Source organism: Medicago truncatula, chromosome 1 (genome assembly GCF_003473485.1).
Source record: "Medicago truncatula cultivar Jemalong A17 chromosome 1, MtrunA17r5.0-ANR, whole genome shotgun sequence".
Taxonomy (NCBI): Eukaryota; Viridiplantae; Streptophyta; class Magnoliopsida; order Fabales; family Fabaceae; genus Medicago; species Medicago truncatula.
This window is the reverse complement of record NC_053042.1, coordinates 44,456,589-44,483,079: the sequence shown is the minus strand read 5'-3', so window position 1 is coordinate 44,483,079 and position 26,491 is coordinate 44,456,589. Positions and strand designations below refer to the sequence as shown.

The 26,491-nt window shown below is 36.6% G+C and overlaps 4 protein-coding genes across 4 annotated transcripts; 2 read left to right on the top strand and 2 right to left on the bottom strand.

The window, feature by feature from the left end:
• The first annotated feature begins 357 nt into the window (after positions 1-357).
• On the top strand, positions 358-3,021 carry LOC25484815 (uncharacterized). The gene is given in 3 exon segments (XM_013613814.3): positions 358-570; positions 676-1,947; positions 1,950-3,021. Coding segments are annotated over 3 exon segments (2,151 nt in total). The 5' UTR covers positions 358-557; the 3' UTR covers positions 2,816-3,021.
• A 3,026-nt stretch (positions 3,022-6,047) lies between these two features.
• On the bottom strand, positions 6,048-11,281 carry LOC25484814 (putative disease resistance RPP13-like protein 3). Its single transcript, XM_013613813.3, has 2 exons — positions 6,570-11,281; positions 6,048-6,474 (listed from the first exon to the last, which is right to left on the bottom strand). Exon 1 carries the CDS (start codon positions 10,947-10,949, stop codon positions 6,612-6,614), a length of 4,338 nt encoding a protein of 1,445 aa, XP_013469267.2. The 5' UTR covers positions 10,950-11,281; the 3' UTR covers positions 6,048-6,474; positions 6,570-6,611.
• Positions 11,282-16,345: 5,064 nt separating this feature from the next.
• Positions 16,346-21,152, top strand: LOC25484813 (putative disease resistance RPP13-like protein 2). The gene is given in 2 exon segments (XM_024784431.2): positions 16,346-21,029; positions 21,117-21,152. A coding segment is annotated over 1 exon segment (4,305 nt). The 5' UTR covers positions 16,346-16,697; the 3' UTR covers positions 21,003-21,029; positions 21,117-21,152.
• A 1,501-nt stretch (positions 21,153-22,653) lies between these two features.
• LOC25484812 (protein PHR1-LIKE 3) lies at positions 22,654-26,359 on the bottom strand. The gene is made up of 6 exons (XM_013613811.3): positions 25,965-26,359; positions 24,474-24,550; positions 24,318-24,372; positions 24,045-24,114; positions 23,873-23,942; positions 22,654-23,251 (listed from the first exon to the last, which is right to left on the bottom strand). The coding sequence occupies exons 1-6, from the start codon at positions 26,167-26,169 to the stop codon at positions 22,841-22,843; spliced, it is 888 nt and encodes a 295-aa protein (XP_013469265.1). The 5' UTR covers positions 26,170-26,359; the 3' UTR covers positions 22,654-22,840.
• Between the last annotated feature and the right edge of the window lie 132 nt (positions 26,360-26,491).

Here is a 26,491-nt window from a genome sequence, read left to right as displayed (position 1 = left end):
AGACAGTCTACAAATCATATGAACGTCGTTTTGTTTCGTCTACTATAATTTCTGCACTTTTTGTTAATGGCATGACCTGACAATTGACATGATTTGGGAATAAGTGGACGGAGATATTTGTGGGTGGTGTTTGCATATTACTAGTTTTAACACCTTACACAAATATAAAATTTTAAATAACGTACGAATATTACTGGAAAGACCAGATAAGTGATTCATATTTTTTCCACTAAGCATTTGACTTACTTTATGGAAAGACCAGATAAGTATTACAAAATAAAAGAAAGTGACTTTTAAATTCTTATTATTGATTTTTTACTTTTAACATATGATATGTTACTTCTTTGTTGTGAACATAACAAAAGATGCAGGCATAAAGTTCACCTTGGGTAGGGTAACATAGTCAAAACAATCCTATCTTTCAAAGCCTGAAGGTATTGCTCTGTCAGGCATTAACAAGTCACTTTTAAATTAATGTCACTATTTCCTAATTAATCATATAGTTTTGGCATTGCTCAAAACTAAATAGCAATCAAGTAGAAGCACAAAATCAAGCAATGTTACTCGCTGGTAAGACAGATGTTTGTTTCAGTATTTATTTATTCATTTCAATATTGGTCCTCCTTTCCTTTCTAAGCAAACAATTGACATACATATGTTTTTTGTTTTCTTCAGGTGTTGCTAGTTTGATTGTATATTCAAGAGAAACAGTAACAGATAATCAGATTCAGAATACTCCAAGTCTTGCAAAAGTGTGGAACGTATTGGAAGTTCGGATTCTGGTTGCCCTTAGTCTCTACATGCAAATAGTACTCATCTTTTTGGGTAACAGAAGGAAGTATATAGCTAATATATGGCTGCAATTGTTGAACTGGCTCACCTATTTGTCAGCTGATTGGACTGCTACCCTTGCTCTAGGAGTTCTTTCCAAAGATCATAAGACAGACCCTAACTTCGTAATTATGGCCATTTGGGCACCATTTCTCCTTGTGCATCTTGGTGGTCCTGACACAATTACCGCCTACTCTCTTGAGGACAATGAGCTTTGGTATCGACATATGCTTGTGTTACTCTCCCAGCTAACAGTTGCAGTTTATGTTGTTTACCGGTCATGGAACGGAAGCCCCCTTAATTATGTCAACATTCCAATTTTTGTGGCCGGAATAGTCAAATATGGTGAAAGGAGTTGGTCTTTGTGGTCTGGAAGCAGCAAAGGATTCAGGGAATCCATTCTACCTCCTCCGGACCCAGGACCAAATTATGCCAAGTTCATGGACGATTACACTGCTAAAAAAGATGAAGGATATCATGTTACATTAGAAGAAGTTGATGAAACTACTCCCTCATTATTGGAACATAATTATCAAGGGGAAACCAAAATTCCAAATCCAAATATTCCACATGCGCGAGCTTTACACGATGGATTAAAATTCTACAAAATTCCTGAGTGCCTATTTGCAGATCTCATCCTTAGTTTTCAAGACCACAAAACCAGCCAATTATTTTTTCAGAACATGGATTGGGAACATGCTTTTGAAGTAATTGCAGTTGAGCTAGGATTGGTGTATGATATGCTATATACAAAGGCAGTGTTAACATACTCCAAACGCGGAATCTTCCTTAAATCTGTGAGCTTTTTCTGTACGCTCTTTGCACTGATTAGCTTTTCTTTTCTGATATATAAAGGAGACGTAAACCAACATGACCTACACTTAAATTATGACCACATTATCACCATTTTGCTTTTTACTGGGGCTATTATTTTGGAGATATATGCAGTCATTGTTTTACTTTCTTCAAGTCGGGCAATGTTTTGGTTCAGCAACCATAATAGTCGGAGAATTCATCTTCTCTACAAATTCATCTCATGCTTTCAATTTTTTTTAAACTTTCACACACTGTCACGTGGTCTAATCTTATGTCACAATTCAACCTCGTTAGATTTTGCTTGAAAGACGAGCCAGTCAAATGTATTGAAATCCAGAAATTCCTTCGCATCTATAACTTCTTCGAGAAGTTTTACTACAAAAAAACACATGAGGTCTGTCCCGAATTGAGAAAACTCATTTTTGACCAACTAATGGAGAAGTCTAAGGAAGCAACAGATGTTAGAGCATGTAAAAAGTTATGCTCTCAAAAGGGTGATCAAGTTCTTGACAAATGGAACTGTCATGTTCAAGACATTAACCGGAGCATTAGAGAGGTAGAGTTTGACCAGAGCATTCTCCTTTGGCATATTGCTACAGATCTTTGTAATTCTTCCGATGATAATGAGCCTCAAAACTTAAACCCCGCTACTCTCCAAAGTCGCTATACAAGTCAATTGTTGTCAGATTATATGATATATCTTCTTGTTATATGTCCTTTTTTGTTGCCCAATGGAATAGGACAGATCAGATTTGAAGACACATGTGCGGAGGTGGGTGAACTTTTGAAAGAGAGAAAATACATAAAAGAAAGAAGTCAAGTTTGCAAGATGATACTTAGAGTGAATACATCTATTCCGCCATCAGAGGTTAAAGGTGACAGAAGCAAGTCTGTGCTGTTTGATGCATGTAGGCTTGCTAAATCATTGCAATCTTTAGAAACAGAGGAGAATTGGTCTAAAGAACAGAAATGGGAAATGATAAGTCATGTTTGGGTGGAGATGCTGTGTCATGCAGCAAGTCAATGTAGAGGGCTTCATCATGCTAGGCAACTTAGCCAGGGTGGTGAGTTGCTTACCCATGTCTGGCTTTTGATGGCTCATTTAGGCATAACTGAACAATTCCAGATTTCTAAGGGTCATGTAAGGGCAAAGTTGAAGCTCTCATAAAGTGTTTGGTGAGTAATTAAGCGTTCTTGTTACTTATGTCTTTTTTGTGTGCCTTCCCATTTTGGCTTTAACTAATGTGATGATGTAATATTGAAATTTGGTTAGTAGTTTGTTGCATATGTAAAACCTGGTTGTGTAAGACACTTTAAAATGATGAACTGTTTGTGACTACCGACTTTAAAATGATGAACGTTACTACTGCCTTACCTGGTTAGAATCTACTATATATTTTATGAACTGGTTGATTTAAGGTCTGAATTATGAACAATTGATTTCCTTGCTATTGGTTTGCAAATGTTCAATTGCAAGAACAGGCTAAAATATATATGTGCACAAGATCAAGTGTGACAAATTGGGGAACTTAGAACTCGGTTGCAGGTACAGCTTTGATTGGAAGAGGATGCGATTGCATTCCCTTAAGTTGGGTTCAACACATGTCACATGCGAGTAAATGTTGTCGGAGAATTTCCAAAATATAACTTTGGAAATATGCAATGGTTAAATGCACTTAATGAAGTGTAATTGACACAGTCTACAATTTGGTCTAGTGGTTTTGATGTTGAGCAGAATTGATTTTGAGTGAATTGATTCTGTAAAATTGATTTTGGATAAGAGCAAGTTGAATGTAAAGTGATTTATGTTTGGACGTATTTGTGTAAAAGTAGATTTGACAATGAATTTAAGACTAAAATCAATTGTATAATCAAAACCTACAAATTGTAAAAGTGGATTTTGTTAGCAGCCAACACTCAATGGGTGGATTTAGTCCCACATCGGATAGATAGGATTCTTGAGAAGAGTTTATAAAGAGGAGACACTCCTCACAGCAAAAGCCGGTTCTGTAAGGATGAGCTAGGCCCCGATATTCGTGACAGATTTGCCGAATGAATATGACAGATCAGATTTGAAGACACATGTGTAGGGATTAAAGAAAGGTGATAGAAGCAAGTCCATACCACACCCCCCAAGAGAATTGGTCTAAAGAACAGAAATGGGAAATGATAAGTCATGTTTGGGTGGAGATGTTGTGTCATGCAGCTAGCCAATGTAGAGGACTTCATCATGCTAAGCAGCTTAGCCAGGGTGGCGAGTTTCTTACCCATGTCTAGCTTTTGATGGCTCATTTAGGTATAACCGAACAATTTCAGATTTCTAAAGGTCATGTAAGGGCAAAGTTGACGTTCTTATAAAATGTTCGGTACAGCATTAGTTAAGAGTTCCTAGTACTTCCATCGTTAGCGTGCTCTATTGATTTCTTGCGCTTTTTCTCTAACTCAAACAAATGTTTTTTTACAGTGTCGCAAATTACAAAGCATAGGAGTGTTACATTTTATGAATGTATCTATGTATCTATCAGAGTAGTTAAGTCCGATAACATATTACGATTAAAATCAGTATACTCAAGAACGTGTTACATCACAGATATTGGATTAATGCTTAAAAAAAAAGATTAGAAATCAAGTTTCCAAAAGTAAAAATAAAAACATGAGTTGTCAGTTGTGGTTGGTAAACATACGAGAAGGCAGACAAACACAAAGAACACATATATCTACTCTTTGTACAGAATCAAACAAACCACAGAGTAACCATTTCAGTATAAACCAGCATTCAAATTTTTCGGCATTTACTCCAAATTGTAAGTTTGAAAGAGATTTTCACATCAAACCAGAGGGAACACCAAGAAAAATCCATCTTCACTAAAATTCTAGGTTGCCTTTGGAAAATAGTATAAAGCCTTGTCTAAATTTTAATTTTAGTGCTTAAGGAATATACATTTTTTTCAAAGGTGACCTAGATAATTATGATTTCTGTATTCAAAAAAATAATCCCTTATAGTAAACTTTCAGAAAAGATAAAATCATCTTCTAATAAAATTAAGGATGTGAACAAATAGTTATCTTTTTGGTAACAAATTGCTATCTGAATCCCTTATGTGCATTTCATAAAAGGTTTTAACTAATCAGAGTCAAGATTAAGAAAAGGTTCCCCTCAAAAAAAGGTTAAGCTCTGTTTGGATTGATGAAACGTAATAGATTGGAGCGGAATGGAACTCAATGAAATGGAACGGAATGGAATAGAGATTCTGTCACGTCATAGATATTTTATGACGTGACAGAATAATGTTTCCACCGCATTGTTTGGAAAGTGGATGGAGCGGAACAAATTATAACTTTTTTATTCCATTTTTACCCTTAATTTTAAAAACTATTATCGTGTAAAATCTAGTTTTACTAAAATCTTAGCTTCTTCAAAACTAAACAATGGACTGTGTTGCATTGTATTCCATTCCATTCATTTTATGCAAATCTAAACAATGGAATCTAATTACCATTCCATTCCATCTCATCTCATCTCATCAATCCAAACGTGGCCTAAGAACAGGTTAAATACATAAAAAGAAGAGGTAAAATCAACGATAAATTTGGGAAATTGAATTTTATATTTATTCATTACTTGGAATTTGTATTGCTAAATTGTTCTTATGAATTATAGAATCGGCTCCAGTTTGTTTCATTTCTCTTCTTGTCTTTGTGTAGATGGAAGAAGGGGAAACAACCATTTTGGTCCTTGTGCATCCGTTGTTGGTCCCGGACTCAAAGAAAAATGTGAAACAGTCCCTCAACCCAAAATCCATTAGCCACTTTGATCCCTGGCGTTAGATTTGACTGTTAACTCCAAACAAAAACAGAACTGACATTTTTTTGGCTAACAAGTAACACATGATGTGGCATTAGGGACAAAATGAAAGAAAAACATTTCTGGATACCTTTTCAATTCGTAGAACCCCAGTTTTGAATATCCCTTCATCAATTCCCTAATCCTACTCTTTCATCTTCATCCTTGATAAGCTAGTGAAAAAAGCTTTTTTGTGTTAGCAAACATGTATTACCTATCCAAAACAAGCTTATAAGCTAGTTTGATAAGCTATAAGCTATCTTATTTCTGTTACCAAACACAGCTTAGTCAATCTAACTTATTTCTAACTTAGTTGTAGGGCTTCGCGTGCAAATTGTTAAGTAACTTAGTTGTCATAATTTCATCTTCCAAAGGTGAATAAATGAGGAATCCTAGATTCGAACTCTGACTTGTATATTGCAATATCCATGCCAACCGAGTTATGCTCACATGAACAAAGCAATAATTAATTTAAAGTTGGTTCACAATCAATTTGAAACTTATAAAATTGTATAAAAATACTTTCCAATTTAGAACAAATTATTTGACAATTCAATTGCTTGTAAAAAAAATTACATTCATCCATCAGTATTTGATGAATTCCAAACAAACAAATCAGAACAGCTACTCCATTCATAACATACAGCCTAGGAAAATAACTTGTCCCATTACTAATACTTTGCACACACAATATTATGAATTATGTTTCCACAACACAACGTCAAGTTACAAATTAGCAAATAAGTATATACACACATCTTAAACTTCATTTATTCATACACACACACACACACACACATGCATACATTGTACATACACACTCTTCAAACCAAGAACCAAACTCACCACTCCACCATTCTTTATTTATTATTCCACAGCAACATGCGAGTAGCAGTTCGATTTGCACTGTAAAAGGAGATTGTTGAATCCCCATATAAGCCTTCATTCAGAACAAGCCACAGTAGATAAATTCCAGTAGCTCACTGTAAAGGGTATTTTGCGTAATTAAACTACTGAAAAGACAAAGAAAGAAAGCAAGAAAACATCTTAAAAAAAATTAGGAAACTGAGTGACTCGCCATGTTGTGCAGTGATGGAAATATCTTCTACTGAAAATTAGTTTAGACGACTCGACAATTGGGTAGGAATGTTGGGATGTTCTGCGCCTCATCATTGATTTCCCTTGGCATGTCTGTTAACTTCAATTCTAGCAGAGTGTTGACATGCTTTAGTCCATTAGGAAGCATTTTCAGGTTTGGACACAATCTGATTTCCAGTTGTCTCAGACAGGGAAGTGCTCCTTGCTCTATTTTCCATTCCTCTAATTGCTTCAGCACCCAAAATTTTAACGCATGAAGCTTAGGAAAGCTTTGAGATTCGCAAACCATAGTATGTCCCATGTAAGAGTCTGCGAGTAAACACAGTATCCGAAGCTCTGAAAAGTATTTCAAAAGTTTCATGGGGTCTTCCTTTAGTTTTGAATGTGACAGGGTAAGTTCAACGAGGCTTTTCGGAAATTGGGACACAATAGATGACCTACTCAAACTCCCTAGTAAATACATGTCAGTGAGATTTTCATTTTTCTCGAAGGACTTCAAAGGTAAAATCCAAGGTTTCCCTTCTTCATCTCTTGATTTTAGTCTCAGCGATTGAAGGTGTTCTAGTTTCGCAATCCAGTCGGCCACTACCTCAAGTTGTTTTGGCATTGCCTCTTCTTCTAATGACATTTGTTGGCATGCTAATCCCAATTTTGTGATATTGACCAATGTGTCCAAGCCATCCTTCACTGGAGTCTCCTCATCTACAAAAAGACCCCATAATGTCTGGAGATCATATAGGAAATTATCTCTTACCTGAGGTAGAAGAAATCTGATGGCAGAAAAAGGATCCTTTTGTTTAGCTGGGAATCTGCTGTGGAAAGTGTCGCTCAAGAACAAGTGTCTTAGGTCCATCTCCCAAATGGAGGTAGGAAGAGTGTGTATGTAAGTATATTTGAGATCAAGAGTTTGTAATTTCAACAGCCTGCTTATAAATGATGGAAGTGACTCCAAGTATGTCCATCTTAAACCAAGGTACCTCAGCTGTGAAAGTCTTGCTATGCTTTTAGGCAATTTGGGCTTGTAAACACGTTCAAGATCAAGAACCCGCAGGAGTAAAAAACAATCACCCAAAATACACTCCCTCAAGAAGTAGCCTACTTCTTGGCCAGGTTTACTTCCCTCCCTAGTATCGAAGGATAGAAAGGAACGAACATCATGGTAGTAGGTTCTCAGATTAACTGATTTATTCCTAGTATTGTGAGTATCACCATGAATATGATCGTACCAAATATGATCGGTATTAAGATGATCTGTCACCCACCGTATGATGGAGTTATTTGGGTCTGCATTGGAATCTGTGGAAGTACTTTTGGATTTAAGAAATATGGATTCATTAGCTTTTGTCCACCAGAGTTGTCGCAAAGCATATGGGAGACGGCATGTTTTGACCTTGCCATTGCGCTTTCTCTTGGCAATTTGAACGAGGTTCTGATCTATCAACTTTGTCAAGTACCCTTCTGCTACTTGCTCTGGGGGCTCTTGGTCTTCTCCATGATGCACCCGCTCCTCTGCAACCAACAAAGCTACCAATCTTCTAATAGGGATCCCAAATTCAGCAGGGAATAGGCCAAAGTAAAATAGACATCCCCTTAGATAGAGAGGTAAGTGTTTGTTGATTTCATTAACCGTTTCAGACCAAGCCTGTATTTGACTTTGTATTTGTTCTTGATTGAGCATGCTTGACCACTCCTCTTCATGTGAAAGCAAATTACTTAGTTTCAGTATCTCTGATGGCAGGCCCCCACACTTGACAATTTCTCGTCTAACCTTCTTGAGTTCTTCTTTGGGAATATCAACCTTCAAATGTCTTGTAAACAGCACCCAACTACTGTCGTCATCTAATAACTGTAACGGGTGAACAAAGGTTGTTATAGTACCAGCAGCATGTCGGGCTATATTTGCATTGCGAGCAGTAAGAAGAAGTCTGCTGCCCGTTGACATATCGGGTAGGACATCTTTCAAGGTATCCAACAAGTAAACTTGGGAAGTTTCTTCTATGCCATCAACAACTATCAGATACCTTTTACGTGCCAAGGTTTTGAGCATGGGTTCACTTGGCGAGTCTGCTCCCTCAATTTGCTTGGAGGCCTCCTTGGCAATTTCTTCAAAAAGTTGTTGTGCCGTACAATTTGAATTTAAATGTGAGTTTGATTCTGAAGTTGAAGATACTGACACCCATAGGCAACACTCAAAATGATCTCCAACAGCCTTGTCTTTAAATATCAACCTTGCCAGTGTTGTCTTCCCTGTGCCTCCGATTCCAACAATCCATGTAATGCAGTGACTTTTCTCATCTGACAGTAACTGAGCCATCAGAACTTGTGCGTCGTCATCAAATCCAACGACATTTGATTCTTTAGCAACGAGAGACAATTGCGCCGTTCCGCGAAGTATATGAACTGTGGAGGACATTGACGACTCAATTGTCTTGCCCAAACCATATGCCCTTCTTCTTCTGGAGGCATCTTCAATTTTGTTTCTGATAGCATTGATCTCTTCGCTAATAACATGTCGGGTCCAAAACTTGAGAGTGTATAACAGAATTGACTTATACTTCAATTTAGCATCATAACGTTGAATGACAGATTCAATTTCATTGACAATACCATGCATTTGCTCCACCCAAATTGTAGATCTTCTATCCAGGTCTCTCATTTCTAGTACATCTTGAAACAGTGCAAACATCAATTCCTCTTCCTCTCTGATTGATTGGACTTCCTGTTTGAGCCCCGTGACAGGTCGGTACGAGGAAGAGGCTGCTGGTTCTGGTGCTGGATTGCCCTCCATATCTCTAGAAATGTAACCGTGTTGTTCAACAATCCTTTGAATCACTCTCTCTTCGTGCATGTTTATGCTTTGGCACAAACGGACAACAGTGTTGTTTATGCTTGGGCATGAACGGACAACGGTGTTTTGCTGTGTTCCTTGTTGAATAATAATATTTGAAATACCATATACGGTCTTCCTGTGTGAGAGATTAAGAATCTCATCCAAGAAGCAATTGATGTCCTTCGGAAACATAATTCTTCTCCTCCAACAACCACCCTTAGCAGCAGCATCAAGAAGGGACTTGCCATTTTGAGCCACGATTCTCAGTTGTTCAACCCATACTTTCTGTCTTTCATTCATTGGGACTTGTTCACTCTCAGCAGCAATATCCCTAAGAAATGCATGCATTAAAGCTAAATCTCTTTGGGTGCACTTCAAATTATTGTCCATAGACCTCCACAACTTCACAATCCAGACAATAACATCACGAAGTGGAAAATACAATTGGAATATGAGTACTACCTGAAGAGGGAGATACAGGGACAGTATGAGAACCGGTAAATTAATATAAGTGTAATAGATGATGCTCCGGATCAGCCTTCTTAGTATTGCTCTTCCTTTTCTCCCCGTCTTCTCATTGGTCTTCTCCAGTTTACGCCTTGTTTTGGTAATGTTACACTCTCTTGCTCCTTGTTCTGCAACAACTTCGAAAGTTTGAGAGAGAAATACATACAAGAAGTTCCATGTGTTGCCACTATTATCAGGAACCAAAAAAGAAGCAGCAAAAGAAATAGCGAAAGGAATGAGTTCCCATACTATCAAGCTCTCCACGGACAAGTTTGGAACGGGTACAGTTGATCTTTGTGTTTTTATTTCATGAGTGTCTCCCACAACTCCATAAGTTATCCCTCTTTGAAGTGTATCTCCAATTTCACAACTCCTAATATACCTCATCTGACTCTTAAACTCCCATACTGAAGCATATCCTTCATAAAGATAAAGGACCTTCTTCCAACCATACATTTTCAACCATTTTTCTCTTGTTGAAATGAAATTTCCAGCAACTTTTTCCGAGTAATTACAGACTTCGTTCACCTCTTCCAACCACACAGTTTCTCTTTGATTTGTTGACTTCAATTTAGACACAATGTTTTTCAGGTCTTTGAGCCCATCTTTTACTTCTTCCACCATCTCAATCACCTTATTACTGGTTATTAAATTTTGACGACTCCGAATTTGATCAAGCTTCTCCATAGCTACTTCTACGATGGTGGAACAGGAAGGTGGCAGTGCTTCTCCTCTTACAACGGGAGTTTCAACAGAGACACTAACATCCAAGTTTAAATTCATTATTTTCTGAGAGATGTCTCTCATCCTCTTTCGGATCTCCTCCAGCTCTTTTCCAACTTTGTATTTATCATACCAATGCAAAACACCCCACCTCCTCCTCTTGACTGATTTGATGACGAACGTTTCTATCACATTCTTTGCATCTAGAGCAACATCCTTCAACTTCTCCGCCCATTCTTTCAACTCTTGTTCCTGTTCTCCATCCCCGCGCTGCTCAACCTGTTCTAACAATCCCCGCATTGACCTCAGCTCTTTCTCAATCCATTCTACGTGCCTCGCTGTAGCCCCAAAACTGCATACTCTTCAACCAGGAATTTTGCAACCACTGATACCACAACATCGACTGCAACGCCAGCAGCCATGTGAAGTCTTCTCTGCTAGCTCTGCTTAATTAATTTGTTTATCTTTTGGTTTTCGTTTTCCAAATGATTAAGGAACTACTCTTCATGCTTCCAACCCTCCTTTTTGAATTTTATTTGCACACACTTTTTTGTATGATAATAACCATAAGGAAATACTTTGGAATATGAAGAAGTTAGGAAGAAGAGGACAAAACGTGTATGTCCTCCTAATTATTAATATCAACATAGTCCAAAAATCAAAGTAAAGTACTTTCTCTTGTCTCGTAGAAGATGACAAAAATAAAATTATACGAGTATCACTATTGCTAAATTAACTAAAACTAGATTGAGGTCCGCGCGTTGCGCAGGTGCAGAATAGTAGAATAGTAAATGTTACAATGAATGTGTTTTTAAATTGAGAGTGAGAACCAAAAAGAAATGAGGATTTTATATTTATTTTTTTAAAATTTTGTTTATGTGAGTATGTACAAATCTACCACAAAAACGATTCTATAACATTTTTTACCTTTTAAACTCGTAAATTCATGAGTACGAATCTACTCACGAGTTTGACTTTACTTATAAAATTTAGGTTTAATTTCATAAATGGTCCCCTAAATAATTTGCAGTTTACATTTTGATCCGATAAATCATAAAACTCACATTTTCGTCCCCTTGATTTTGCTCCGTTAGTACTAAAGCCACTCATCAAGCAATCAAACCTTTGGAATTACTCTTCCTTTTCAATTTTAATTTGCTTTCTTTGGAACTTGGTTGGAAAGGGACTAAGGTAGGAGATATTTTAACCTTTGGAATCTATAAGACCGTCCAAATGAGAGGATCCGACTATTTAAGATTTGATATCTATAATGTGTCCCTATTGATCAAAAATTATTTTGAGTATTGGACAAAGTTCTCACTTAAGCATTCTAATTTTCAGTAAGAGTCATCTTCTTTTAATATTAGAATATTAAAATGCAATGATATAAAGTTATTGATAGATGATTAACAAGTTTCGTTTGAGAATTTTGTGTGGGATGGTGGATCGAAGGGATTGAATGTTTTATTAAGTACTATTATTTTTTTATTTTTTTTTGTCAAGTAGCCTAGTGGCTAGAGCTCAGTGGAGTGCCCGGGGTTCGAACCCCATCCCCTGCATATAATATGCAATATCCCTACCAACTGAGTTAAACACAAAATTATAAACGAGCAATGTGCACACGTGTGATCAATTTAAATATCTAAAAATATCTCTCTCGATTGTGGATGCTATGGGTGTCACTTACACTACATGAGTGGAAAAATGACCAACATTATTAGAGTAATAATATTTGTAGAATCATGACATTTTCTTTCTTTCTTTTGATTGATCAAATATAACAGAGAGAAAGAAAAAAAAAAGAGATAGAATAAAAATAAACAAGATAATAGTTAAAAAATGATTGTATAAAATCACGCTCTTATTTACATTAAATGGGTCCCATATTACCTCATCCATACCACCCGCAAATATCTACGTCCACTTATTTCCAAATCATGTCAATTTTCATGTCTCCCTCAACAACAAAAAAAAGTGTCTATTGTCATGTCATGTATGCCATTAGCAAAAAGTGCAAAAGGTCGGAATTTACGGTGCATGTATATGGAGAGCATTTGGGTGATATAACATTTGATGATATTGGTCATCCACAATATCACAATGACTTTCTTCTCTCTTTTCACAAAGTTTTTTCATTTAACATTTATAACTTTGTGGTTGACTAATGTCACTAAATACTATGTCACCCAAGTACTACCCCATGTTACGCGAAACCAAACTATGTGCAGTTAGTAACAATACATATTAGACGTCTACGTGAATTGTTGTTTGATTAGCCTTACAAAAGAAAGGTAGGAGGACCCCTGTTGAATAAAGTGGAGATGTATGAATGTGGGAGAAGAGGTATCTTTCTTTTTTTCGAGGGACGGGGATGATCATAAATTACACAAAGGAAACTTTATATTTAATAATTTATATATAAAATTAAGGGTTAATAGTGTTTTTCACCCCTGTAATATATGTTATTTCCGATTTTCGCCCCTATAAAATTTTCGGTTTGATTTGCACCCTCGTAAAATTTTTATTTTTCGGAAAACACCCTTAATAGGCCATTCAAAAACCAAAATTTCTTAAAATTTTTTTTTGAAAATGGCCTATTAAGGGTGTTTTCCGGAAAATAAAAATTTTACGAGGGTGCAAATCACACCGAAAATTTTATAGGGGCGAAAACCGAAAATGACATATATTACAGGGGTGAAAAACATTATTAACCCTAAAATTAAATAACATTTTTTTCTATCAAAGCTAGAAAATTTAAAATGCAAAGCAGAAGTAGGCCTAAACCATATTACAACATATAAGCAGAAAAACTACGATCAATTAGCTAAATCTTAAACCAAAGAAACTAGATACTAGCACATATTAAGAAACATCGCATAATAGTCAAACATATTTGGGATTGCTTTTGATTACGCCCTTTTTAGAATGAGTTTGGATATGCTCACTACCTGTGATGCCATCAGAACCTTTGCCATTGTGAGTCATATGTCTCTTCTGCTTCTTAGTCTTCCTACCAGACTTGGTGTTAGTATGCCTGGCTAAGTATATGTCAGCTGCATGCTCCATATCAGTGTTAATGTCTGAGGCAAAGTCATCATCCTCAACATCACCCCAAAATTTCTTCAATATCTTCACACTTTTAAGGCTGCCTGCTGAGTGGTTACTAGTGTCACAAGACTTTCCACCTATGACTCTCTTATCCAGACTTAATTCTTCATCCACACTAGTAATAGGCACAACTAAGGGTCTGTCCTGTATCATACTAGAATTATTCACTTGCATATATAGAAACCAAAGGATCCACATCTGAGTTGTTTGAAGCACTTAAAATTTGAAGACTTTTGATGCAACCATCTGTTAAGGACCTTTTTTTCACTAGGTGTTCCAGTACAGCCAATTGGAAATAAGCTAACACTCCCCATAAGGGATATTATTCTCATCATGAAGAAAAGTGAATGAGTTATGCAGAACCAAGGTAGGATCTTGAGATAGATCTTGTATGATTTTTGTTCCAGCCTCATCATCCTTGGCTCCTTCCTGCTCCAAGTTCACTATCACATTATCAGTTTCCAGCCTCTCAACATTTGAATCATTTTTGTGAGTTGTATCAATTTCAAGCTGCGCATTTTGAGGTGTTTTAGTGGGGTAAAATTGCTTGTCGGTCAAGTTATTTCTAATGTTCTTCTTAGTGATGTGCAAATCCTTCTGAACATATCCTCAAATGTTAACAATAACCAAAAAAGAAATTTTTTAATTCATGGCTGGGTAATATAAAACTTTACAACTCTGCATTTTTAAAAAATATAAATTTTGGACTCATTGATATCAATGCTATTTAAAACTCTATAGACTTCATGTTTTTGACTTAATGATATCAAAGTAATGTAAAACTTTATAAACCCATGTTATTGACGAATATAAAAACTTAAAACTTTTTTTTAAACTAGGGAGCAACAGAGGCTTGCTCATCCAAAATATATTCAACTAAAAGAAAATTGTTACAAAAAAAAGAGGGGGATACCATCAAGACCTCTTCAGTTGAAAGAAAGCCTATAACTAGGCATACCTAGCCTGTTATGCACATAAGCTGCTCTAACATCTAAGGGATACCACCAAGACCTCTTCAGTTAAAAGTTAAACCAATATTAGCTAACTTATCAGTACATGTATTCCCTTCTCTAAATACATGAGAAATCAAAAAATTAATAGAAGAAATCAAATCTAACCAATTGTACCATCTATTCATTAATTTCCAAGGCACCCCCTAGGATGATTTGAATGCCAAAACCACTAGCATTGAATCTGTCTCTAACTAGAAATTGCTCCAATTTCGGTCCTTCGCTATCTCCATAGCTCTCATGGCACCAATCAGTTAAGCACTCAAAGAATTACCAACGCCCAGACCTTTAGCAAAACATCCTCCAAATTGAGCATTATTGTTTCTAAAAATCCCTCCATAAGGAGATATGCCAGGATTAATAAGAGATGCACCATCACAGTTATATTTAATCCAATTAATAATGAGGTGCCATAAAACTTCCTTGATGATATTATATTTGGGAGGGTTTATGTTACACTTGAAAGACTTCAAAATTGTGAATTCAGACATTGAAGTCCATGTCGGCAGTATTGAGTTATTAGCCGTAAGAGAAATATTTGAAATATTATCTAACCAATTCTCCCAAGCTCCACTTCAACCCTCCTTTTGCAGCAGCCATGATCACATATATGTCAGTTTTTTTTGGTCGAGTAACATATATGTCTCCTTGCATGTATCCATCATGAAAGCAATGCCCTCTTGTCTCCTTGCACGCCCAGCCTCCATATTCTTTCCACACCCCTATGCTATTAGTCCTTCACTCACCACACCACACCACACCCCAAATGATCAGGATATAAATTCCAGACATAGAAATCAGAAAAACTATCATGCTCCTGTTAGTACTCAAGTTTTCGATTACACAATACAACACAATAGAGGAAAATAACTTGTCCCAAAACTAATTACTGTTAGTGTTACAAACTATATGTGAATTCCACAACAAATTGAAGGAAAATAACATGTCCAGGTACTCGTTCTGTGCAGAAAACAAGTATGTATTTAAATGTGATCAGGAAACAAACTTTGCACTATATAACCTTGGACTAAAAACCAAAAGTTACCATCTTTTTATTCATCCACATCGATGATATAAGCAGTAGTTCAATTTACACATGAAGACATATATAGTGGAAATCAATGGGAAGACATAAATTTCAAGCAATGCCACAACTATATGATTAGGAAATAGTGGAAATCAATGGGAAGACATAATTTTAAAAGTGACTTGTTAATGCCTGACAGAGCAATACTTAAGGTTTCCTGTCTTATTGAAGTAGTTCTGTTGCCAGCTTCGTACATACATCAATATCGTCACTTTTAAAATTTTATATTTAATATGTCATAACAAAAATGTAATATGTAATTTTGAAAAAATATAACACAAAATGTCATGCCATCTCATTAATGAAAAAGCCAAATGTTCCAAATTATTTGATTTGTAGACTGTGTTATTAATATGATAGAAATGTTATTTAGCAAGTAGCAGTACTGGCCCCCTCAAAAAAAAAAAAAAGAAGAAGTAGCAGTATTGGTATAATTGGTATAATATACAGACACCACCCACAAATATCTCCGTCCATTAACAAAAAGTGCAAACAGTAGAAATTCATATTACATGAAACAAAACTACGTCCATATGATTTGTGGACTGTTTTATTAGTTGGACCGACATGTTTTATCAAGTGGTTGTTCTTGTCATTTGTCAATTATACCATCACCCAAAATATCTTCTTCCAACTCCTGCAGATTAAAAAATACTCATCCTCTTCCAAGTCCAATCAAAGAAACAAACCAAACCAATTTACTTACTTTCATTCATTAAAAAAAGTGTGCAACTTCAAATGACATTCCCAAAGGAGGGTTGGAAGCAGAGCAAGAGTACATTCCTTACTATATTTGGAAAAACAAATAAAAAATATTAGTTAATTAGGCAGAGCTGAGGTTGCATGGCTAGCTTTGCAGTAGATTGGGTGGTATCAGGGGTTGCTAAAATCCTGATTGAAGAGTATGCGGTGTTGGGGGATGCAGCGAGACACGTAGAATGGATTGAGAAAGAGCTGAGGTCAATGATGGGATTGTTAGAGCAGATTGAACAACGCGGGGAAGGCGAACAGGAACAAGCGTTGCGAGAATGGGCAGAGAAGTTGAAAGATGTTGCTTTGGATGCAAAGGACGTGATAGATACGTTTGTGATAAAATCAGTGAAGAGGAGGAGGTGGGGAGTTTTGCATTGGTATGACAAATACAAGGTTGGAAAAGAGCTGGAGAAGATCCGAAAGAGGATGAGAGATATCTCTCAGAAAATAATGAACTTAAATTTGGATGTTAGTATCTCCGTTGAAACTCCAGTTGTAGGAGGAGAAGCACCAACACCTTCCAATTCTGCCATCATAGTAGTAGTAGCTATGGAGAAGCTTGATCACATTCTGAGATGTCAAAATTTAATAACCAGTAATAAGGTGATCAAGATGGTGGAGGAAGTAAAAGATGGGCTCAAAGACCTGCAAAATACTGTGTCTAAATTGAAGTCAACAAATGAAAGAGAAATTGTGTGGTTGGAACAGGTGAACGAAGTTTGTGATTACATGGCAGAAGTTGCTGAAGATTTCATTGCAAGAAGAGAAAAATGGTTCCAAATGAGTAGTCGTCGTCTTAGTCTTATGAGGAAGGTCCTTTATCACGATACTTCCTCATGGGAATTTAAGAAGCAGATGAAGCATGTTAGTATTCAAATTGGAGATGCACTTGGCAGAAGTTTGACTTATGAAGTTGTGGGAGTGGGAGACATGAATGAAAGAACAAAAAGATCAACACCCGTTCAAGACTTGTCAATGGAGATTTTGATAATATCAGAACTCATCCCTTTCTCTATTGCTTATACTGCTGAATTGTTTCTTCTGAGTCATATTAGTAGTAAAAGTGTTGGCTTGGCAGGGGTCATCTTAATTGTAGTAATATCTCAAGCTTTCGGAATTGTTTCAATACGAGGACCAGTAAGAGCACGTAAACTGAATCAAAAAAAAGGAGCAATATTAAGGCTGCTGACCTCGAGCTTCTTCACTTACTCTTTAATTCTTTTAGTGATTTTCATCTTGTTATTTTTTATCCCGTACCAGATAGCACTCCTATTCCAATTGAGTTCCCCGCTGTATCAAGTTATTGTCTGGATTGTGAAGTTGTGCAGGTCCATGGATAATAATTTGCAGTGTTTGCAAAGAGATTTAGATCTAATGCACGTGTTTCTTAGGGACACTGCTGAAAGTGCAGAAAGCATGAATGATAGACAGAGAGTATGGGTTGACCAACTGAGAGTTGTGGCTCAAAATGGTCGCTCCCTTGTTGATGCTGCTGGTAATGGTGGTTGTTGGAGCAGAAAAACTAAGTTTGCCAAGGACATCAACTGCTTGTTGGAAGAGATTCTTAATATCTCACACAGGAAGACTACTTATAGCATTGCAAATATTATTCAAGGAGCAACACAACAAGAGCTTGTACGTTCTGAGGAACATCCAGAACCAGCTGCCTCGTCCTCCTCATATCGACCTGTCACAGGGCTCAAACAGGAAGTCCAATCAATCAGAAGGGAAATGGAATTGATGGATGCACTGCATCAAGATATACGAGACAGGAGTGAAATAGATAGAAGATCTAGAATCTGGGTGGACCAAATGCAAGGTATTGCCGATGAAATTGCATCTGTCATTCGCGACTATGATACCAAATTGAAGCATAGGTCGATTCTCGTTTACACCTTCAAGTACTGGACCCGACATGTTATTAGTAACAAGATCAATGCTATTAGAAACAAAATTGAAGATGCTTCCAGAAGAAGAAGGGCATATGGTTTGGGCAAGTCAATAGAGTCCTCATCGTCCACCGTTCACATACTACGCGGAACCACACAATTGTCTCTCGTTGCTAAGGAATCCGATGTTGTTGGATTTGATGATGATGCACAAGTTCTGATGGCTCAGTTACTGTCAGATGAGAGACGTCGCTGCATTACTTGGATTGTTGGAATCAAAGGCACGGGCAAGACAACGCTAGCCAAGTTGATATTTCAAGACAACACTGTTATAAGTCATTTTGAGTGTCGCCTATGGGTGTCGCTACCATCAAACTCTAACTCAAATTGTACGGCACAACAACTTCTTGAAGAAGTTGCCAAGGAGGCTACCAAGAAAATAAAGGGAAACTCGTCGAGTGATCCCACCGTGCTAGAAACCTTGGCGCGCACAAAGTATCTCATAGTTGTTGATGGCATAAAAGAAACTTCACAAGTGTACTTGTTGGATGCTTTGAAAGAGGCCATACCCGATATGTCAACCGGCAGCAGACTTCTTCTTACCACTCGCAATGCTAATGCAGCCCACCATAAAGCTGGTGGTACTATAACATTTGTTCACCCACTACAGTTATTAGATGATGAAAGTAGTTGGGTTCTTTTTACAAGATATTTGAAGGTGGACAGTACCCCGGAGCTAATCAAGATTGGAAGAGAAATTGTGATAAAATGTGGTGGCCTGCCATCCCAAATATTAAAAATGAGTCGGTTACTTTCACATAAAGAACACACCACACATTAGGAGTGGTCAACTGTGCTCAAGGAAGATCAAATACAAATCTGGTCTGAGACGCTTAAAGCAATCAAGAATCACTTACCTATGTATCTAAGGGGATGCCTATTTTACTTTGGGTTATTCCCTGTTGAATTTGGGATTCCTGTTAGAAGACTCGTTGCTTTGTTGGTAGCAGAGGAACGTGTACATCACGGGGAACATCAAGAGCCCCCAGAGCAAGTAGCAAAGCGGTACTTGACAGAGTTGATAGATCAGAACCTCGTTCAAATTGCTGAGAGAAAGCGCAATGGCAACGTCAAAACATGTCGCCTCCCCTATGCTTTGCGACAACTCTGGTGGACAAAAGCTAACGACTCCATATTTCTTAAATCCCAAAGTGCTTCCACCGATTCCAACGCAGACCCAAAAAACTGCATCATACGCTGGGTGACAGATCATCTTAATACCGATCATATCTGGTACGATCATATTCATGGTGAGACTGAAAGCACTAGTAGGACTAATTCATCGTCCCTGAGAGCCTACTACAAAGATGTTCTCTCACTTTTGTCCTTCGATACACGAGAGGGAAGTAAACCTGGCCAAGAGATAGGATACTTCATGAAGGAATCTATTTCAAGTGATTGCTTCTTACTCCTGCGGGTTCTTGATCTTGAACGTGTTTACAAGCCCAAATTGCCTAAAAGCATAGCAAGACTATCGCAGCTGAGGTACCTTGGTTTAAGATGGACTTACTTAGAATCACTTCCGTCATTTATAAGTAAGTTGTTGAAGCTGCAGACACTTGATCTTAAACATACTTACATACATGCTCTACCACACTCCATTTGGGAGATGGAACTAAGACACTTGTTCTTGAGCGAGACTTTCCACAGCAGATTTCCACCACAACAAAAAGATCATTTGTCCCACTTCAGATTTCTTCTACCTCAGCTAAGAGATAATTTCCTGTATGATCTCCAAACACTCTGGGGACTGTTTGTAGATGAGGAGACTCCGGTGAAGGATGGCTTGGACACATTGATCAATATCACAAAATTGGGATTAGCATGCCAATCAATGTCATTACAGCCAGCGGCAATGATAACACAACTTGTGGCTGTGGCTGATTGGATTGCGAAACTAGAACACCTTCAATCACTGAGACTAAAATCAAGGGATGAAGAAGGGAAACCTTGGATTTTATACTTGCAGTCCTTCAAGAATAATGTAAATCTCACTGACATGTATTTACTAGGAAGATTTAGCAGTTCATCTATCCTGTCCCAATTTCCGAAAAGCCTTGTTGAGCTTACCCTGTCACATTCCAAACTAGAGGAGGACCCCATGCAACTTTTGAAAGAATTATCAAATCTTCGGATACTATCTCTGCTGGCAGACTCTTACATAGGACAAACCATGTTTTGCCAATCTCAAATCTTTCCTCAGCTTCATGTATTAAAATTTTGGAATCTGCAGCATTTTGATGAATGGACTATAGAGCCAGGAGCACTCCCGTGTCTCAGACAACTCGAAATCAGATCATGTCCTCACCTAATAATGCTTCCTGACGGACTAAAGCATGTCAACACTCTGCTTGAGTTGAAGTTAACAAACATGCCAATGGATATCAATGCTGAGGCGCATAACATCCCACCCAATTGTCTAGTGGTTAAAACTAATCTTCAGTAGAATATATTTCCATCACTGCACAACATGGTGAGTACTCAGTTTCCTCATTTTTTGGATGTTTGCTTTCTTTCTTTGTCTTTTCAGTAATTTAATTACGCAAAATACCCTTTTCAGTGAGCTATTGGAATTTATCTATTGTGGCTTGTTCTGAACAAAGGCTTATATTGTGATTCAACAAACTCTTGGTCAACTTACCGTGCAAATTGAACTACTACTTGCATGCTGTTGTGGAATAATAAATAAAGGATGGTGGAATGGTGAGATTGGTTCTTCGTTTGAAGCGTGTGTGTGTGTGTGTAGTTTAAGATTTGTGCATAGACTTACTCTGTGGAATTTGTATCTTTACATTGTGTTGTGGAATCATAGTTTATCATATTGTGTGTGAAAAAATTGCAAGATTGGGATAAGTTATTTACTTATTATTATGAGTGGAGCAGTTGAACCCATATGGGTTGGTTTGATGGTGAATGTTTGAGACATTCGAGTGTGCTCCTCTCAAGGTCTCAATTCCAATCATTCCGATACCAATTTATAGGACTAATCTGAACATAACATTGCCTTGACTTTAAATGGAGCCCTGCTAGTGAAAGGTGGGATTGGTCTTCCAGATTAGTCGGTCATTGAGCGAGATACTCAATTTTCAAACAAAAAAGAAAATGGATGGAGCACTTGACAGTTGTTCTGATTTGTTTGTCTGGAGTTTAAATATTGTTGATGAATGAAGGAAGCCAAACTTTCTGGAATCTTAGTTTTGATTTCCTTAAAATTGATTTTTTTTTTTCCTTCTTGGTGTCCAAATCTTGAAAAGGAAACGCTGATAGATAGGGAAAAAAATAATTTTTGGGAGTCTGCTACTAAAAAGCAGCTCTGCTTATGAAATCAATACTAATACTAATAATTCAGAACCAATAGTTATTTTCTATTTATTTTTTTAAGAAGCTATTTGCTATTGTTCTTGCTTTTCCCCAATGAAAATATGCTGTCATTCAATAGTTTCAAGGCGCATGGGTGAGCTTAGCATATCTCCATGGTGGTAGAGTAAAAAAAAGAGCTTATTCATACATCTGTGCAGCATACCCCTCCCTCAGTTAATTATATTTTTTATTGATAAAATCAATGAATTCTTCTCCATCACTGCTTCTGAGATGCCTTATTAGACACTTTTTTTTGTTCCTCCAAATTGTAGAGTATACAATGAGAAAATATGTTTTGTAAAATATTAGTCGCACTTCTTTATTCATTATCTATAGTAGATTTTGTTTTAGTAGATCAACAAGTCTTGTCGTATCTCGTTTGGTCTAATGGTGATATTTATTTATCTAATTGTAAAAACTAATTTGTACATGATTAAAAACTAATTTCATTTGTGCACCATAGAATTGGTCATCTTTGAAATGTTGATCTGGGAAGGGATGAAAGGGGTACGACGTAGGTTATAACTCTTCTAAGATCCTATGTTTGATAAGTTTTTCCAACCTCTGTATGTCTTATGTTTCTTGGTAGTGCTTTTACAATATTTTGGCCTTTTTTCTTTTAAAAAGATGCAGTTGTTCACATCTAAATGGATCCAAATATCAACTGCTAGCCGATCTAAAAAGAGATTGCAAAGCATTGCGGCGTGTAATTAAGGAACCCGTAAAAAACACAGCAGTGATTGTAAACGTTGCAATGTTCCAAATTAAGCTACTAAGCATTTTCAATGTACAAAATTAGACAAGTTGATTCCAGTTACATTCCCATCAGCTTAGATAAAAGACAGGAATAGACAAGATTTAAGCATTTAATTAATCCTACAAACTAGGAGTGAAACAGAATGTTCCCTCTTTACAATGTCCTACCTACATTCCATACCTTGCTATTCCTTGAGGATTGACTTGGGCTAAGTGAATGCCTTGAGTTCTCATGTTAGTTTCACTCCAGATCAAAGGCGATACCATGGAGTCCAAGCCCAACATCCTTTTTGTCCCACTAGGTGATCCTTCTAGTGTCAATCCTCTGAGACTCTCAAGTGATGTTAGGCAACTTTCTGTGGAGCAGTTAGCCCCTTGAGGCTGGAGAATATATGGTACTTCTGAAATATGCATTCCATTTCCACCTAGCTCAGTACTTGGTAGTTCTTGAAATTTTTGGATGTCTGTGTCTATAGTTGTATCACCGATAAATTGATCAGCCAACATCTTACATGCTCTCTCAAGCATGGCCATATATCTCCGTTCTGCATCTTGGCGAATTTGCAAGTGCTTCTCTGCCTGCAATTCCATAATAATTCTTAACTTCTACAAGACATAATAAGAAAATTCAATCGCCGCCAGTTACCAACAAAATAATTCTTAACTTCTATTAATCATTCTCAGTTTTTAACATTGATGACGTCTAAGCCACAAACTACAGTAAAAAAAAAAAAAATCAATCATTGCTGTTCAATCAGGCTCACAATCTACTTACAATACCAATCAACAAAAACAGCCAAGCATTATCCACTTGATGGGCCAGATACACAGATCAAACAACACCATACTATTTCATAATTAATCATGTCTACAGCATATGCCATTAACCTCTAACTCTCCACAGTTTCACTTGCTTATAGTTTTTTTCTTTTGCCTTTTTCTGTCTTTGGCGATTGGGCTCCTTCTCTGATCTACATTCCATACTACAGAATCTATATAACTCCTCCACACATGGTCCAAACCACCTAAGTTGAGATTCGATCATTTTTTTACAATAGGTGCTACCCTAACTCTATAATGTTATATTGCTATTGCTCATAAACATGTCTCGTCTAGAATTTGAGATACCAATCAAAATGGTCTAAAACAAATATAAACAAAACAAAATAATACACTGTACACAATGAAAAAGAAATTTACCTCCACTAGTAAATGTAGCTTACTTTGCACTTCCATTTGTGCTCTTAATGCCTCCTTGACTTCATGGCCCCTATATATGACATGACATTGCAATTCTCAGTTCGGTCATCAAGTGTCATTCACACATAAAGGGAGAAGTAAATTGTTTCCAGAGAAACAATGAAATTCTTACTCGTTTGCATCAGAAGCTGGTAACTTTGGGGATGAGTTTTCAGTACCAGGGCTTTCTAGAAGATATGACCCTTCCAAAAAAATAAAAAATCAATTAGTTAAAGCATAGAGCCATAAACAGTAACCAACAGGTTAAAATTACAAACATGGATAAACACTAAAGATGTAATGCAACCAATCTATTGAAAAGGATTCTAATTGTGATACATAATTAAATAAAAATCATATTAATAATGTCAAATAAGTGCCATATAATTCAAATCGATAAATGTACCATCTTTGCATCCCTCGTCAAAATCTTTTCCAGCTTGCTTACCGAGTCTATACTTCTGCAATGCATAAAAAATAGTGTAAATGAAAAAAGAAAACGTCATGAAGTTTCTATTGCACTAAATATTATAACTGTTGCAACAATGATACACAAATGAACCTGAAGATGACTCTTTAAATGATAGAGTGTCAAACCCTTGACATTCATGGTCCTCATGATCGCTTTTGGTGTGGCTTCTGCAAATGATATTTTCAGATTATAATAAATGTGAGAAAACCAATAGATGCATTAGAAGAGTTTATCAGATGGAGAAATGCCCAATAATTAGAGTTAGAGAGGCCTGTATTATTCGCATGATAATATTATTAGTTTTTATAAGAATTCCTAGAAATATTCACAAAATCATAATTCATAACATACCCCCACTACAAAGTGAGAAAATAAAAGCGTAAAACCACCATCACAAATAAAAGACAATGTTAAACAAAAAGAAGCTCAACCAAGAAAGCCATGAGGACTGAAACCCTATAATGAAATTCAATGATCTTCAGAAAAATGCTGAAGGCATACAAATGAAGAACCCTTCTCCCACAACGGACTAAATAAGGTCAAGGTGTCGAATACTAAAAGCATTCTCCTCAGCTCAATCGTAGACCATGGTATCATGCTAAGCAAATACCAATGGAGCACTTATAAACCCTAATTTGGACTTTCGATTATGCCTGATTTGGTCCCTTAGTTATATTTTTTGAGTCAAGAAAGTCTGTCTAGCAAAGCTGTTCGACCAATTTTAGAGGAAAACCAATATAATTTGAATGATTTTGTATGAAGTGACATTAGAATTTGAAAAGGGTAAACCTTGAGACTAAATTATAGAGATACTAACAACAACAACAACAATCAATTTTTATCCCACTAAGTGGGGTCGGCTGTAGAGAGACTAAATTGTAACAAATAAAAATTGAGAGATAAATTCACAAAAAAGTAAAATAATGGGGACCAAAATCACTCATTAGCTACCATAGAGAGACCAGAAGTACAAATAAATCTATCTAAGAAAGGACAGTACCATATGTCCATGGATAGTAAGCATAAATTATAATGACATACATAATTATTCACATGGTGACAAAGTACAAGAATGATGCAAAGCATTGTACAAACATGAAATTGAAGACAAACATAAGAGTTTCACATGATACAAGTTTAACACCTCAAAACTCCCCACATTCTAATTGTGTGTTGTACTTATTACTGGTGGTTTATACAACATTCACAATATATGAATTTAACACCTTGTTAAGTGCATCTTTGGTATCACATAGATTTGTCAGAATCACAATGAGCATGGTGATTTTGTAAATGCTACAACACGAAATAAAAATAATTACAAATTAATGAAAATAAAGCCCAAACAAACAGCAATTTGCCACAAATCTCACAATTTAAAAAAAAAAAAAAAAAATCTATAAAGTTCATTCCTTTCCTAGCTTCAATAATTTCAACTACTAAACAAAAACCATTCTTCTCTGTCAATGGCAAACTAAAAATGGCAAAAAAAAAAAAAAATGAATAAATTAACCAAATGGGTTGCATCAAAACCAGAAAAGTAACAAAATTTAAGAAGAAAAAGAGAAATGAATTAGTTACTGGTAGGACCACCAAGTTGAGTGACAGCATCAACAAAGCGTTGGTGAAGGTCAGTAGTCCAACGAAGACGAGGTTTTGGATCAGAAGTGAGAACAAGACAAGGGTCAGAAGCAGCAAGGTGAGTGTGAAGATGATGATTTGAATCTTCCTGAACAACAACAACACTTCCTTCATGGTCATGAGGACGTATCAACCTAGAAAACATGTTATTTTTCTTCTATGGATGAAAAAGAACACCAACCCAGTAAAAGAAAAAGAAGAAAGATGAAATATTTATGGTATTAGAGGAGAAAATGAAGGAAATGGAGATGACCCATTTGGAAGAAAAAGTGGTGAAGTGAAAAGAACAAGACTTTGGTTTTGGGAAGAGAAGTGTAGCTATAGCCTAATTGAGCTGCCACTGTCACGCTTTACTGTGATTTTGTCACTTTCTGCTCTCTTTTTGCTTTTTTCTTAATAAAAATACAAAGTTTTTAATCAATCACATTCATTTCTTTACTTTGTGTTTCCCTCCAATCATTTTCCCG

What these genes read in the sequence shown, in the direction of transcription:
- LOC25484814 (XM_013613813.3), bottom strand. Translation starts at nt 10,949, where the DNA reads ATGCGGGGATTGTTAGAACAGGTTGAGCAGCGCGGGGATGGAGAACAG.
- LOC25484812 (XM_013613811.3), bottom strand. Translation starts at nt 26,169, where the DNA reads ATGTTTTCTAGGTTGATACGTCCTCATGACCATGAAGGAAGTGTTGTT. An exon ending in CCAGCTTCTGATGCAAACGA is followed by an intron (nt 23,943 to 24,044) that starts GTAAGAATTTCA and finishes TGTCATATATAG; the next exon opens with GGGCCATGAAGTCAAGGAGG. An exon ending in AGCTACATTTACTAGTGGAG is followed by an intron (nt 23,252 to 23,872) that starts GTAAATTTCTTT and finishes ATGGAATTGCAG; the next exon opens with GCAGAGAAGCACTTGCAAAT.